This window comes from Sarcophilus harrisii, chromosome 3, assembly GCF_902635505.1.
Source record: "Sarcophilus harrisii chromosome 3, mSarHar1.11, whole genome shotgun sequence".
NCBI lineage: Eukaryota > Metazoa > Chordata > Mammalia > Dasyuromorphia > Dasyuridae > Sarcophilus > Sarcophilus harrisii.
The window spans coordinates 56,938,450-56,952,699 of NC_045428.1; the positions used below are offsets into that span (position 1 = coordinate 56,938,450).

Below are 14,250 nucleotides of genomic sequence, written 5' to 3' on the forward strand. Positions count from 1 at the left end.
CAGATAAAGGAACAGATCACTTCTTTCTCATTGTGATTCATCACCATTCACCTGCCATTTTTTTTTCAGGCAGAATTTTTGGTAAATCATAGGCCTTATTTCCTTTGAACATTACAGTTATGTGCTTTTTCTAGATGCACTTATATGCCATTATACATCACATGAAAATGTAACTAGAGATAAAGTGAATATAAAACTATGGATTTAGAACTAGAAAAGATCTACAAGTCTTCTACTCCAAGACTTTAAGGTTACAGAAATGGAAACTGAGGCCAAGAGATATGACATAATTTGCCTGTGGTTTCATGCCCAGCAAGTGGCAAAAACCAAGATGTAAACTCAGGTCTCTCTGACTTCAGTCCAATAGTCATTCCACTATTTTGTCTTTTTGCTTCTCAAATGATCAGTCTGGGCTTCCTTTGAAGCTTCTTTGGCCCCAACCTGAAAAGTAAATGAAATGAAAAGGATGTGCATTTATATTTCCATTATCAAAACAAAAACCACATACCATAAACATTTCATATGCCATCACCCACTTTAGCAACTTCAGGATGGCTGAAGGGAGCTGAAATCTAACCTCTAATAGACACAACTGGAATAAAGAGACTAGGGAGAGGGAATGATATTTCCATCACTGAAAGGAAATTCAAAATAGTCTCATAATATCTCTTCAGTAAGTAAGAAAATATATTTGGAGTTATATTTATAATAACTGACTTGGCTTAATATTACGAGATCCAATTCATATATGGCCCATTAGAAAAAGATTCAATTATATTTCAAATTTTTAAAAGGCAAAACTCAGGAGAGGAAAAGGTTGGCTATTATTTTTCCTGGGGTATCCACAATTAATTGAAATTTCAGCTGTTTCTTTTTTTACCACAGAAAACTGGAATAAATGAAATGTAAGCTTTCATGACAGTATGAAATTACAGAAAATTAAATTCAGGTATTCTCAATGATGTTAATAATATGTGTCGCATCCTTGATTGAAGGACCTGCTGGTTATAAAGTTCCTTCTTCATATTGTGCTCTTATTACCAGAATTTGTGCTTAGATTCAAAATCCAAAGAATTGCCTTTCATAAGATGTCATAAAGAGTTCTTTGTTAAGCATATTTTAAGATCTCAGCAATGTCAATTTCCCATTTTTAAATATACACAAGATGTTAACCATGATTTCTTGACTTGATGTTTTTCTTAAAGATTATGTACAAGGAGGACCCATCAAAGCAAGGAGTGGAGCGAATTTATCCTCATCTCATTAATAGGACAAGCAACCCCCCACAGACAACCTCATCTTCACCCAATACTGATGTCTGATGCCAGCTGCAATTGTAGTCTGAAGTCCTCTACCCCTAGAGGATTTTTAGCATCTTTGAGCCGATTCTGAGGGCTACATTGAAACTGGCGAGGGAAAGATGGTTTTAATTTATTCTAAGTTTTCAGTGTTAATATATTATTTTTTACATTGCTAGCTTGAGAATTTTGCCAACATCAGTATTTGCACATTTCCTATGGATTTGTTTTGTTTTGTTTTGTTTGTTACTAAACAAGGTTTATGAAGCCAAGCTGGATATGTGCTATAAATTTCCAATAGATGTGGAGCTCATCAGCAAACACGGAGTTTGCTGTGAGAATAGATCTAATATCAAGTCCTAGTATACATATTTTAAAGGTCAATGTGGGTGTTTTGTAACATTGAAGCATATTTCAGTTGTAAATAGAAGATGTGTAAAATATGTCATTTTTACAAAATTGAACAAAAGAGACTTTTTAGTTCGTACTTATTACAATACTAAAATTATATGGATAACCTTTGAGATATCAATATATTAAAATATTTGTGTATGTGTACAAAAGTGTTGATAAAGACTAATCTTTGGAGCTTGTTGAGTTATTTTATTGTAACATATGCTCTTAGAAGCAATGAGATATGAAATGATTGTGGTATATATTTTTTTGTTTTGTTAATAGAAATAAAATACACGTACTTTTCATTTTGTTTGCTCTTGGGGGGGGCGGGGGGAGGCCTTTGGTAGGGCCAAAGGAGATTTATTAGAAACTCAGGGAAAGTAACTTAGCTGGTCCCCACCCATCACTAAACCCTAAATTAGTGTAGACAAACATAAGGAATCACATCTCAGCTTCAAAGGTCAACTTAGGGTGTCCTTCTGCTCATGATCAATTAAGAAATAATTTGTTAAGCAAAAATATTTATAATGTGCTAGGCACTGTGCTAAATATGAAAATACAAAGGGAAAGGAAATGAAAGGAAGGGAGGAAGGAAAGGGAGGGAGGAGGGAAGGAGAGAGGGAAAGGGGGAAGAAGGAAGGAAAGGAGGGGGAAGGCATTGGGCTAAATATGAAAATACAAAAGGAAATGAAAGGGAGGGAAGGGAAGAAGGGAAGGGAAGGGAAGGAAAAGTACCTGCTCTCTTGGAATTTATGTTCTATCAAGGGAGACAGCACATGTGAGTAGATACAAAATAAATGAGGTAGTTTTAAGTGGGGAGGCACTAGTAGTTGGGTTTGGACAGGTGAGTAACATGGATCAGGTCCGGCCTCTTGGAGGAGATAGCAAGGTAATAGGCAATAGAGGTAAAGTGGAATTACCTTAGAAGCCATTTAGCTCCCCTAGCCTATCCTAGTCAGTTCAGAGGCTTGCTGCTCACCAAAGTATCTTTAATTCTTTGTCATAGGACTTCTAGCACCATCCAAGGAAATACTTCTTAAAGTATGATTGGCAGTCACTGCAGGTCTTATCCAGAATGTGTCACAAAGTGTGTGTTGTTGGGGGTGGGAAGATAAGGACTGATTTCCATATATTATACAATGCCAGTGTAAGAGTCCAAGATAGAGAACTAACACATTCTGGTTATTCACACAAAACGAGGTCTAGATGATGGTCTTTTGTCCTAACAAAAGGAATTGGTAACATACGTACATGGTTACAGTTATATATTCCAATTTTTGGTGGGAAGGCCTTTTTAATCACTTCCCTATTATTGGACATAGCCTAACTTTTTGCCTCCCTTTTGCTAATGCCCTGGGAATATTAACCCAAAAAATTATTTATAAAAATGAGATTAAACCAAGATTGATCAGATTTTGAGGTTATAGTTTCACTATTTTCTACCCATAAACCTTTCTCCAAAGAATCTTGATAGAATTAATGAAGTCTCAAATTCTCTTTCTAAGGAACAATGAAAGATATTTGTAAGTAGAAAAACAAAGCCCAATCAATGATCTAATTCTAAATATCACCTGATTAAATTTACCCCGAGAGACATTAAGCTAGAACCAAACTCTAAATTGGGTTCTTAGACCACAGAACCTATGTTTATTCATTCATTTTTCTCTATAGGGACCTTTCCATTCCCCCATCTGCTGCCAGATTTCTGAACTCCAATTATCTAGCTAGCAAATCATAATATTTATCTTCACTTTGATAACCTTGATCTTAGCAATAAAGGCCTATTGACTACATACACAATTTCCCTGTCATAACATTTACATACTTGAGTAATTTATTTTCCTGTTCATTTGGAAAATGACATAAGGAGGGTCAAACCAAGCATATTTCTGGTAGGGTTTTTAGATCTTGAAAGAGGCAGTGTGGCAGCTAACATCTTTCTGTGTGTACAGAGACATTCAATCATGTTCAACTGAAGAGAGTAATTATTTTCAAGGTGTTAGTCTCCAGTCCCCAAATGTTTTGCTGCAGAAGGATTTCACAGCATTTGCAGGTTGATGAATTAACATCTCATTATATTATTCACATGCTTGAGGGATTGGACACAGGAATGAAATCTGAGTGATTCCCATGAGCTTCTGGGAAATGAAAACATATTTTCTGAAGAAAAAAAAAAAACCTTTAAACTGCTGAAGCAAATGTGATACAAAGATGTGAAAATACACTGAGAGTACATAAAGTTTAGCAAATACAAAGAAGGGTTAGCAGAGATTCAAGAGAACTGGGTTCTCCTAACCATAGCAAATTGTGTTGCCATGAGCTAGAATCAGGGGTCCTCAAACTTTTTAAATAGGGGGCCAGTTCACTGTCCCTCAGACGGAGGGCCAGACTATAGTAAAAACAAAAACTTTGTTTTGTGGGCCTTTAAATAAAGAAACTTCATAGCCCTGAGTGAGGGGGATAAACATCTTCAGCTGCTGCATCTGGCCTGTGGGCCTAGTTTGAGGACCCCTGATGCTAGATCCTTCAAACCTGGGGACTGTTTCCTCATTTTAAAAAAAGAAGATTGGGTTGAGTCATCTTCACAGTTACTTCCAACTTTAATATTCTAGTAGGAGTCCCACATTCTCCCTTCTCCAACATGTGAATAACAAATTTAATTAATAATTATATGAAAAGATTTTTAATATCTAGGTAATTACAGAATGACAGAATCTCAGATTTGGAACAGATCTCAGTAACCATCATTCAATCCATATCTAATAGAGAATCCCTTCTTTAACATATATGCTCATCCAAACTTCTCCTAAAAACTTTCAGTAGTGGTGAGCCACCAGCAGCCCATTTCATTTGTGGATAACCCCAGTTGGTAGAAAGTTGCTCCTTCATTCTATAAAGGCTAAATTTGTCTTTTTGCCACTTCTTACTACTCACGTTCTGCCCTCTGAGACTAATTCTAATCATTCTCTCATGTCAGCCTTTCAAGTACTTGAAAACAATTGTCATTCTTACCCAAGTACCCCTTTTTCCAGGTGATTTCTAGTTGTTTCAATCCTTCCATTGTATAAATTCCATTGTATTCATTGTAATAAATAAATCCTTTCTCTGACTAATTACTCTCCTTTGGCCATATCCTAGGTTATCAATATCCTTTCAAAAATATGGCAGCCAGAATAAAACACAATATGTCCAATGTGGTCTGACCAGGCAAGACTAAATCAGAACTCCTATTAACTTGGGTGCAATGCCTTTTAATGGAAACTAAGATTTCATTACATTTAACTACTGAGCTTGAAATCCATAAAAAAAAACCCAGATCTTTTTCAAACTGCTATCTAAATACCTCCTATATGGTTTTTTTATGTTTTTTTGAAACCATGTAAGCTTTGACATTTAACCCTATTAAATTTCAGTTCATTTTATTTGGTCCCATGTTCTAGTATACCAAATCTTTTTGAATCCTGACTGTCATTTGGTGTAGTAGCTTTCACTCCTACTATTGTATCTTTGATGACATAAAGCCTATAGCTGAAATATGACTGAAAGGGTTTACCTTATTTAGAAAAAAAAATAAAATTATTTTCTTCATCCTTATCTTTGCTCAGCAGGCTGAGTATATTCTAAATTTTAGTACTTCTGACACTATTTTTACAGGATAAGATAATGCTTCTGTTTTCAGCCTTGGCTACCTGCTCCTGCTTCCAGTCTTCTGGATGTCTTTTCAAAAATCTAAGTTGATGGATAAATTCTTTGTATGATCACATTAGCTTTCTTTAGATAAATTTATTATTTCCCATTAATCATCTTAGGAACATTCTCTCTCTCACCTATGCCATCTCAATATCTGGGAAGATTGGGCTCAAATTCCGCAATTCCTATATAATATTAGTTCAAACAAATTCATGTCCAAATAAGGCAATATTGCCAGATGAGTCCTTGTTTCAGTTGAATTGGATCCCCAAGGTTACTCCCAAAGGTCATATCTTGTTTATTGCAATATCAGTGATGAGCTGGCAAAATAACCCAGTACATATTCTATCTCCTGGATTTGAAAAGGTTCATTCTCTTGACCTTTTGAAACTCACAGATTCAAAGCTTCCAGGTTAATCTCCTTCACCTAGAACAAAAGAACAAGCACTAGATATAAGAAAAGAACCAAGGCCTAATTTCATGCACCACACAGCTTTGGAGAGAAAGTCTGTCCCCTTACAATATTGTTTCTTACTAGAAACCAAAAACAAAGGAATTAAACCATCAGAGTCCAGCCAAAGAGGAAAATGGCTGAAGTTCTGGCTTCCCCTGATTGACTCTAAATTCCTCAAGGGAAGAAATCATCTTTTGATTTTCTTTGCATCTTCAGTGATTAACATAGTACATGATACATAGTACGTGCTTAATAAATGCTTATTGATAAGTTTGATTGAGTCATTTAAGAGTCTCCTTATTCATTACATATTTAGAGGACCAGAACAAGTTGCAGAATGACTTCTTATGCTGTGATTTCTCTTCAAAATACTCCTATTTAATAGCATTAATAACAACAACTATATATATATATATATATATATATAGCAACAACACATATATAACACTTTAAAGTGTTTTACAAATATTATGTTATTTGATCCTCCCAACTTTGATATATATTATCATCCTCATTTTACTTTTATCAGAGGGGAGAGAGGAGAGAAACTGAAACAAATAAAGCTAAGTGATTCATCTAAGATGATACATTCAATAAATGACTGACCTACATTCAGAAACTATAGAGATTGAATATAAATCAACACATGCTATGTTCACTTCTTTTTTTCTTTTTTTCTTTTTTTCTCTCCCATGGTTTTTTCCCTTTTGTTCTGATTTTTCTCTCAGCATGATTCATAAAGCAATATGTATTAAAATAAATTAATGAATTAAAACAAAAAAAGGAAGAAAAAAGAAAATAAATGACAAGCATGATTTTAACTCAGGATTTCCTCCTTCTAACTACTGGGTTCTGCCTATTGTACTACTTAACTGCCTCCATTGTTTACATGTATGTCATCACGATTATCTCAGAAGCAAGTTCCTAGATTCTTCAAGGAAGGGAGATACTAGCAAAGGTCCTCTGCTTGTGGACCAGTCCCTGTTACACCAGCAAGGAAAAGAACTAGAAGGCATAGCATTTTGACATCCCAAGAAAACACTGGTGGCCCTTTAGGGCCTGCAGCCTGAATTTTCCCTCTGTGTGTCCTGTCCATATTCCCCATATTTATGCCCTTCCATAAGTGTTCCTTTAATGTGTCCATTCTTCCCATCAATGGGACAAACTACTTCAAATTGATGTGGATATTGTTCTATAACCACTTTTCTACTATGCCTAATAATGCCTTTGCTCTGAACTGTCATCTGACTAATATTTGTGGGAGCAACTAAGCTTTGTTTTTTGAGTGGATACAGACCTACAATGTAATTTTAGCTCAGGGTCACTTTTCGGGGGGTGTCATGTGAAAAATGAGAACTTGGAGGAATGAAGTATCCCAGCTACTACAACCATAGAGCATGACTAACAAAAATGAAAAAGCACTGATAGGATTATGCAATATCATGCTAATTTCCTATCCATTTTCCTGGCATTAACATCCCAGAGATGGCTATAATTAGAACTAATTGCTTTCACCTTGTCACCTCCAATATAACTGAGTGAAGTGTCCAACACCAGTAGAAATCATTTTATCTTCTCATTTATTTCATACTTATTATAGAATAAAATGACTGGCTCTGTTTCTATCTAGTCAGGGAACTGACAAGACACTGAAATATTATACTCCTCCAATTCCAAATGAAAAAATTGAATCATGGAAAATAAGCAGCCAGTGAGTAAACTTCAATCAGCAATGCTTATCAAGCAGCTCCACTCCTGTTCTCAGTACCATGGTGACCTAGCATTGTGACTATGCATGTGAAAAGGAGCTAAATAAAGGCCTTAGAAGAAACCCAGACCCCCTACAATCCCCACTCCACTCTAAGGCCATCCCACAGCTCAGAAGTATCATCTTACCCCAGTTAGTTAAAAAAAAAAAAAAAAAAAAAGCAAAAGAATGATTATTATTGAAAATGATTAACCTGAAGAAATAACATGGACTTCAAACATATTTTTTTTCCTACAAAAATCCTTGAAAACTGAATCTTTTAGGTCTGAGCCTCAGCTTTCTTTTCTTTTTTCTTTTTTTTTTATTTAATAGCTTTTTATTTACAGGATATATGCATGGGTAACTTTACAGCATTAACAATTGCCAAACCTCTTGTTCCAATTTTTCACCTCTTACCCCCCCACCCCCTCCCCTAGATGGCAGGATGACCAGTAGATGTTAAATATATTAAAATATAAATTAGATACACAATAAGTATACATGACCAAAACGTTATTTTGCTGTACAAAAAGAATCAGACTCTGAAATATTGTACAATTAGCTTGTGAAGGAAATCAAAAATGCAGGTGTGCATAAATATAGGGATTGGGAATTCAATGTAATGGTTTTTAGTCATCTCCCAGAGTTCTTTTTCTGGGCATAGCTGGTTCAGTTCATTGCTGCTCCATTGGAAATGATTTGGTTGATCTCGTTGCTGAGGATGGCCTGGTCCATCAGAACTGGTCATCATATAGTATTGTTGTTGAAGTATATAATGATCTCCTGGTCCTGCTCATTTCACTCAGCATCAGTTCGTGTAAGTCTCTCCAGGCCTTTCTGAAATCATCCTGTTGGTCATTTCTTACAGAACAGTAATATTCCATAATATTCATATACCACAATTTATTCAGCCATTCTCCAACTGATGGGCATCCATTCAGTTTCCAGTTTTTAGCCACTACAAAAAGGGCTTGAGCCTCAGCTTTCTTATCTGAAAGTTGATGGGTTGCACAAGACAATTCAAAAATAATAACATAATCAAAAGCTTGGTTTTGAGGATAGAATTCTGAACCTGAAAATCAGGAAGACATGAATTCAAATTTCATCTTAATTATCATTAGCTTTGTGAATCTGGACAGGAATTTAACCTCTCAGTGTCCTCATCTACAAAATTAATGTGACAGTACCTACCTTCATAGGATTTTTATAAGAAGCAAATAAGCTAGATATAAAAGTGCTTTGAGCACTTTAAAGCTATATACACATATACACATATATAAATATGCATGTGTATATATATTATGCACACACATATTTAAATATTTATCTGTGTGTATTACATACACATACATATAATATATAGATATTTTTCAATTCATTATATATTTACATAACTATTGAATAGTATATAACTAATAAATATGCTATAATTTATATAAAAATTAAATAGAATATATGTTAACTATCAGATGGAAGATATAGGTGCTAACAACTTATAGAATATATTTTAATTATTACATAGAACATATTGTTAACTATTATATATGTATCTAAATATAGGAGAATTTTTATGTGCAACTATTACTATTTATCACCTACTATATCAAAACATTTTGGCAAACTAGGAACACAAAGATATAAAATCACAGTTCTTAGCCTCAGAGAGCTTATAATCTAATAAAGAAGAATATGGAACAATAGTTATAGTGGAAGTAGGAAAAAAATAGATACTAGAGCAGGGTTCTTAAGCAAAGGTCTGTGAATTTGTGAGGTAGAGCTATATGCACACACACACACAGAGAGAGAACTATATTTCATTATAACTGCCATCCTTTGTAATCCTCTATGTTTAATTGGTGAATTTAAACACATTCTAAGAATGGGTCCAGAGGTATCATGAAACTTCCCAAGAGGTCCATGGCATAAAAAAAAGTTTAATAATTCTTGTGCTAGACATATTGCAAAGGTGAAAATGATGGGATTTTGCAACTAAATAAATGTGTGTATTTGAAAGAGATGGAATCATTTTCAATTCTTTCCAAATTTACAAGCCTGGACATTGGAAAGGAAAATGATAATATTTACAGAAATATAAGGAGGCAGAGAAGTTTATGAAAAAAGATGAGTTCACTTTTCAATGTGTTGAATTTTAATTGCTGATGGGACAGCCAGGTATTTTTGTTCAGTCATATTCAGCTCCTCCTGACTCCATTGGGGCTCTCTTGATAAAGATACTGGATTGGTTTGCCACTTCCTTCTCATGATAATTTTTACAGATAAGGAAACTGAGGCAAATGGGATTAAATGATTTGCCCAGGGATGATACAACTAGGAAGTATCTGGAATATGGGGTTAATATTCTGGAAAGAGGGTAGATTTGGGAGTCATCTTCATGAAAATGATAACCGAAACTACAGGAATGGATTCCCTTACAAAGCACATAAAAAGAGTGTATAAAGGGAGTAGAAGAAAAAGGGCTTAAATTGCAGGTGTTTAACCTATATTGGATTACTTGTTGATCAGAAGTTGAAGGAAATGAGGAGAGAGAGAGAAAAAAATTTGGAACACAAGGTTTTGCAAGGATGAATGCTGAAAACTATCTTTGCATGTATTTTGAAAAATAAAAAGCTATTACTAATTTTTTTACAAAAGAAAAAAGTGGAAAGAACTTCAGTGTAGGTTTATGTTTAAGAGATTGGAGGAGGAGCCAACAAAGAAAATCAAGAAGAAAGGCTTGGAGGTTATTAAAAAAAAAAAAAAAAAGATAGGCCAGGGGCACAGAAATCAGGGACACAAGGATACAAAGGAGGAATAGGGTGTTCAGTAGTGTAAGAGATCCCAGAGAGGTCAAAAGTGATGAAGAAGAAAAAGGATCAGTTGGAATCAGTGAAAATATAATCGATAGGGACCTTGGAGAGCACCATTTTTTGTGAAATGCTAAAGCATGAAGGCAGATTGCAAAGAGCAATAGAGTGAGAAGTTAGAGCGGAAATGAAGGCAGCAAACTTTTTTTTAGAAGTTTGCTGGAAAAGAACTGGCAAGATTTTAAACTGTAGCCTGAAGGAATGGCAGGATCAAGGGAGTTTTTGTTTATAAAAAGAGCAGAGCTAAACTGAGTTGTGGAAGAAAGGGAGATTTAAGGTACAAGAAAGGACAGGAAACGATAGAACATACATCAGACATATTTGCTAAAGTTAGATTAACCTGTGGCCCACCAACCTTGGAGTATGGTTTCAATCATGAGAGACTGTCCCACTAATCATATTTCTGACACATTTTACCCCATTTATACTGACCTCTTTGATAATTCACAGCTACCTCTCTATAGATGAGGCAACAGAAGATAATGGATAGCCTGTAGGCTTTTGAGTTGGGAAGACTTAAATTTAAATCCTAATTATGAAGGTTAATAGCTATGAGATATGGACAAATCACTTATTCTTTCTCAGCCTCAGTTTTCTCATCTGTAAAACAGGACTAATAGTATCTAATTAACAGGGTTGTTGTGAGGCTCAAATGCAAGTCTTAAAGCTCCATCTATATTATTATTAATCTACATATTTGGATGACTTCTAGGTGACACAGTGAATAGAGCACTATGCCTAAAATCAAGAAGCTCTAAATTTAAATCCAATTCAGGCACTTAAGCTATTTAAAACTTCTATTTAACTAGTCAAGCTATTTAACTTCTGTTTGCCTCACTTTCCTAAACTATAAAATGGGGATTGTGATAACTAAATTGAAGAGTTGTTATGATCATAAAATGAAAAATATTTGTAAAAATAATAAAAGAAGCAAAAGAAGGTAGATGAGGAGAAGAAGAGGAGAAGGAAGGAAAGGGTGAAGGGAGAAAGGAGAAAGAGGAGGGTGAGGAGGAGGAGAATTTAAAACAGTGCCTTCCATACAGTAGATGCTAAATAAATGTTTCTTTCCTTTAAACAGTCCAAACAGTCTCAAACAGCATACTGGACACAAGACAACTTTTATTTTGCCCACAGAAAATGAAAAACAAAAAAAGATTCACAAGAGATTACAATCAAACTTCTTACTCAAATCTTGATGATGCTCTGAGTTCTACCTTCACTCACAAACCTTTGGACTTAGAATATTACAATAAGGGTTTAGACTCACCAGAGAATGGAAGCAGTTTAAGGCTGTTGGAAAAGCAATCCTCTTTATCTAAAGGACTAAATTTATCTTCAGACACATAGGGAAACTAGCCTGGAGTATTTTTGCCTTTTTTTCATCCTCAGTACTTAGTATAGTTATAGGAAGACAGTTAATATTTAATAAATTCTTGTTGACCTGACTTGACTCAAGTGAGTCTTGGAATTACAATTCTGGCTTTAATACTTATGAACTATGCAATCTGGAACAAGTTAGTTAACCTCTGTGAACTTTATTCCCACCACCACCCACCTTTATAAAATGGGCATATTAAGCCAGTATACTGCTATCCTCTGTAAATTCAGTGTAACCTCTAGCTCACAGTGACCAGGTAAGACTCTCATTAATATTGGCTGCTCCAAAGAATCATCACACTTGATTGGGGATTTAAAAAACAGTAAAGCTAATGTTGGATGTTTTTAATTCTTACATCTGAATAGCTAGCAATAAGGAAACTATTGCCAATGAATATTAGAAGATCTGAGATTAAATCCCAATTCTACCAATTTTTCCCTTTGCACCTTCCAGGAAAGTCCTATTCTCCTCTTTAGGTCCCAGGTTGTTAGTAGGCATCTAGGTGTTGGAATATTGGACTTGGAGTCAGAAAGACCTTAGTTCAAATCCTGCTTCAGACACCTACTACAAGCCATGTTTCCCTGGTCAAATCACTCTTCTACCTCAGTTTGTTTTCTCTTTTGTAAAAGGGGGATAATAATTTCAGTCCCCTAGGGTTCTTGTGAGGATCCAGTGAGCTAAGTAAAGATTTGCAAATCTAAAAATGCTACTAAATGGTAAAATGCTACTGGCTATTGTTATCACCTGTAAAATGGGAATGAAAGACTCAATAACCTCAAAGGTGCCTCCCACATCTTGTATTTGTAAGTAGTACTAGTCTCTAGTGGGTTAATCATAGAAATTCTGTAAAAAAATAATCCATAGAAGAAGTAAGAAGCAAATGCTACTAGCTGGTAAAATAAATCAAAAACTATTTAGATTCATAACACTGGAAAAAATAACTACTAGACTTGAATTCCCAGTAAGATGAAAATGACTAATATGACATCCTTCTCTGTGAATAGATTTGGATAAAGTAAAAAAAAAAAAACTGGCTTATCTGAACCAGGGGAAGAGGATATTATAGGTTTAGAGGCAGGGAAGGACCAGAAAAAAGAAGGTTTACAGTGTTAAACACAATTTTGCTCAAGGTTTCCCCTGCCCAAAGGAAAGGCAGAAAGGAAATTAAAGAAAAAGGGGGCTTTCAGTGCCATCAGAAAACTACCTGTCCTATAAAATTGATTAGTCTTGTCATCCATAGGTCAGATTACTCTTTGTCCAAAGATTTCCATAGATGATAGAACCAGTGAAATTGAAATACTTCAAATGTTGCACGATCAAAGATGCCATGATGTGATTGCCACAATTCTCTATATACTCCTTTTTTAAAAATTATCCTTTAATCTTCTTTATAACAGAAACAAATAGATTATAGGCAAATAGGAACTTCATGGTTATTTTTAGAATTAATAGAAGACATGAAAAAAATTAATATCATTTGGTTTAAACCTATGCCATATAGAGTCATGGAAACTCAAGCTAGAAGAAATCCTTAAAGGTTATGTAATTTACCTTTCTCATTTGACATATGAGAAGACTGAATTTCAGAGAAGGGGAAGAGTTTGCCCTGCTAATTGGTTGTCCTGCCTCCAGTCATTGTCCTCTGCAATCTAGCATCCACATAGCTGCCCATCTGATTCTCCTAAGATGAAGTTTGAACCCTTTCATTTCCCCACTCAGAAAACTTCAGAAATTTTCCCCAGATGATAAAATAGAAATGTCCATCTGGCATTTAAAGCCTTTAATATGCTGGCTCCAGGCTTTCCTTTCAAATCATCCATTACTTGCTCTCACATACTCTGGATTCCAGCCAAATTTGCCGTTCCTCATATACAACATTCCATCCATCTTCTATCTCCATGCATTTGTGCAGGCTAGTCCCATTCCTGCGATACTCTCCCTCCTCATATCCATTGTAGGACATTCCTAGCTTCCTTCAAAGCTCCACCCCTTACTAGAGGCCTGTCTAATTCCTCCCTCCATTTATTAGTGTTTACCCCTCCACCAAAATTATTTTGTATTTACTATGTATGTATATGTGCTACATGCATACATACACACCAGCCTTGCACAGCCAGTCAGTCTGTAATGCTTCTGTGAATGATTTTTGGTGGTGGTAGTGATGGTGACTATTGTTGTTCAGTCATTTCAATCACGTCCAACTCTTCATGATGCATTTGGATTTTCTTAGCAAAGCTACTAGAATGGTTTGCTATTTCCTTCTCCAGGTCATTTTACAGATCAAGAAACTAAACCAAATAAGATTAAGTGACTTGATTATGATCACAAAGCTACTAAATATCTATGGCCTATGTTGTCCTCAGGTCTTCTTGATAATAAACCCAGTGCTCTATCCACTGAATCATTTAACCACTCTATTTTTG

At 35.1% G+C, this 14,250-nt stretch overlaps 1 protein-coding gene across 11 annotated transcripts in view; it reads left to right on the forward strand.

Moving 5' to 3' along the window:
- DOCK10 (dedicator of cytokinesis 10) overlaps positions 1–1,999 on the forward strand; it is a 335,847-nt gene extending 333,848 nt beyond the window's left edge. For all 11 annotated transcript variants that reach the window (XM_031957956.1, XM_031957958.1, XM_031957952.1 and 8 more), the window contains one exon: positions 1,206–1,999. In XM_031957956.1, the coding sequence (XP_031813816.1) occupies positions 1,206–1,267 (62 nt within the window). In that variant the 3' untranslated portion in view covers positions 1,268–1,999. The remainder of the gene's footprint in view (positions 1–1,205) is intronic.
- Positions 2,000–14,250: the final 12,251 nt, after the last annotated feature.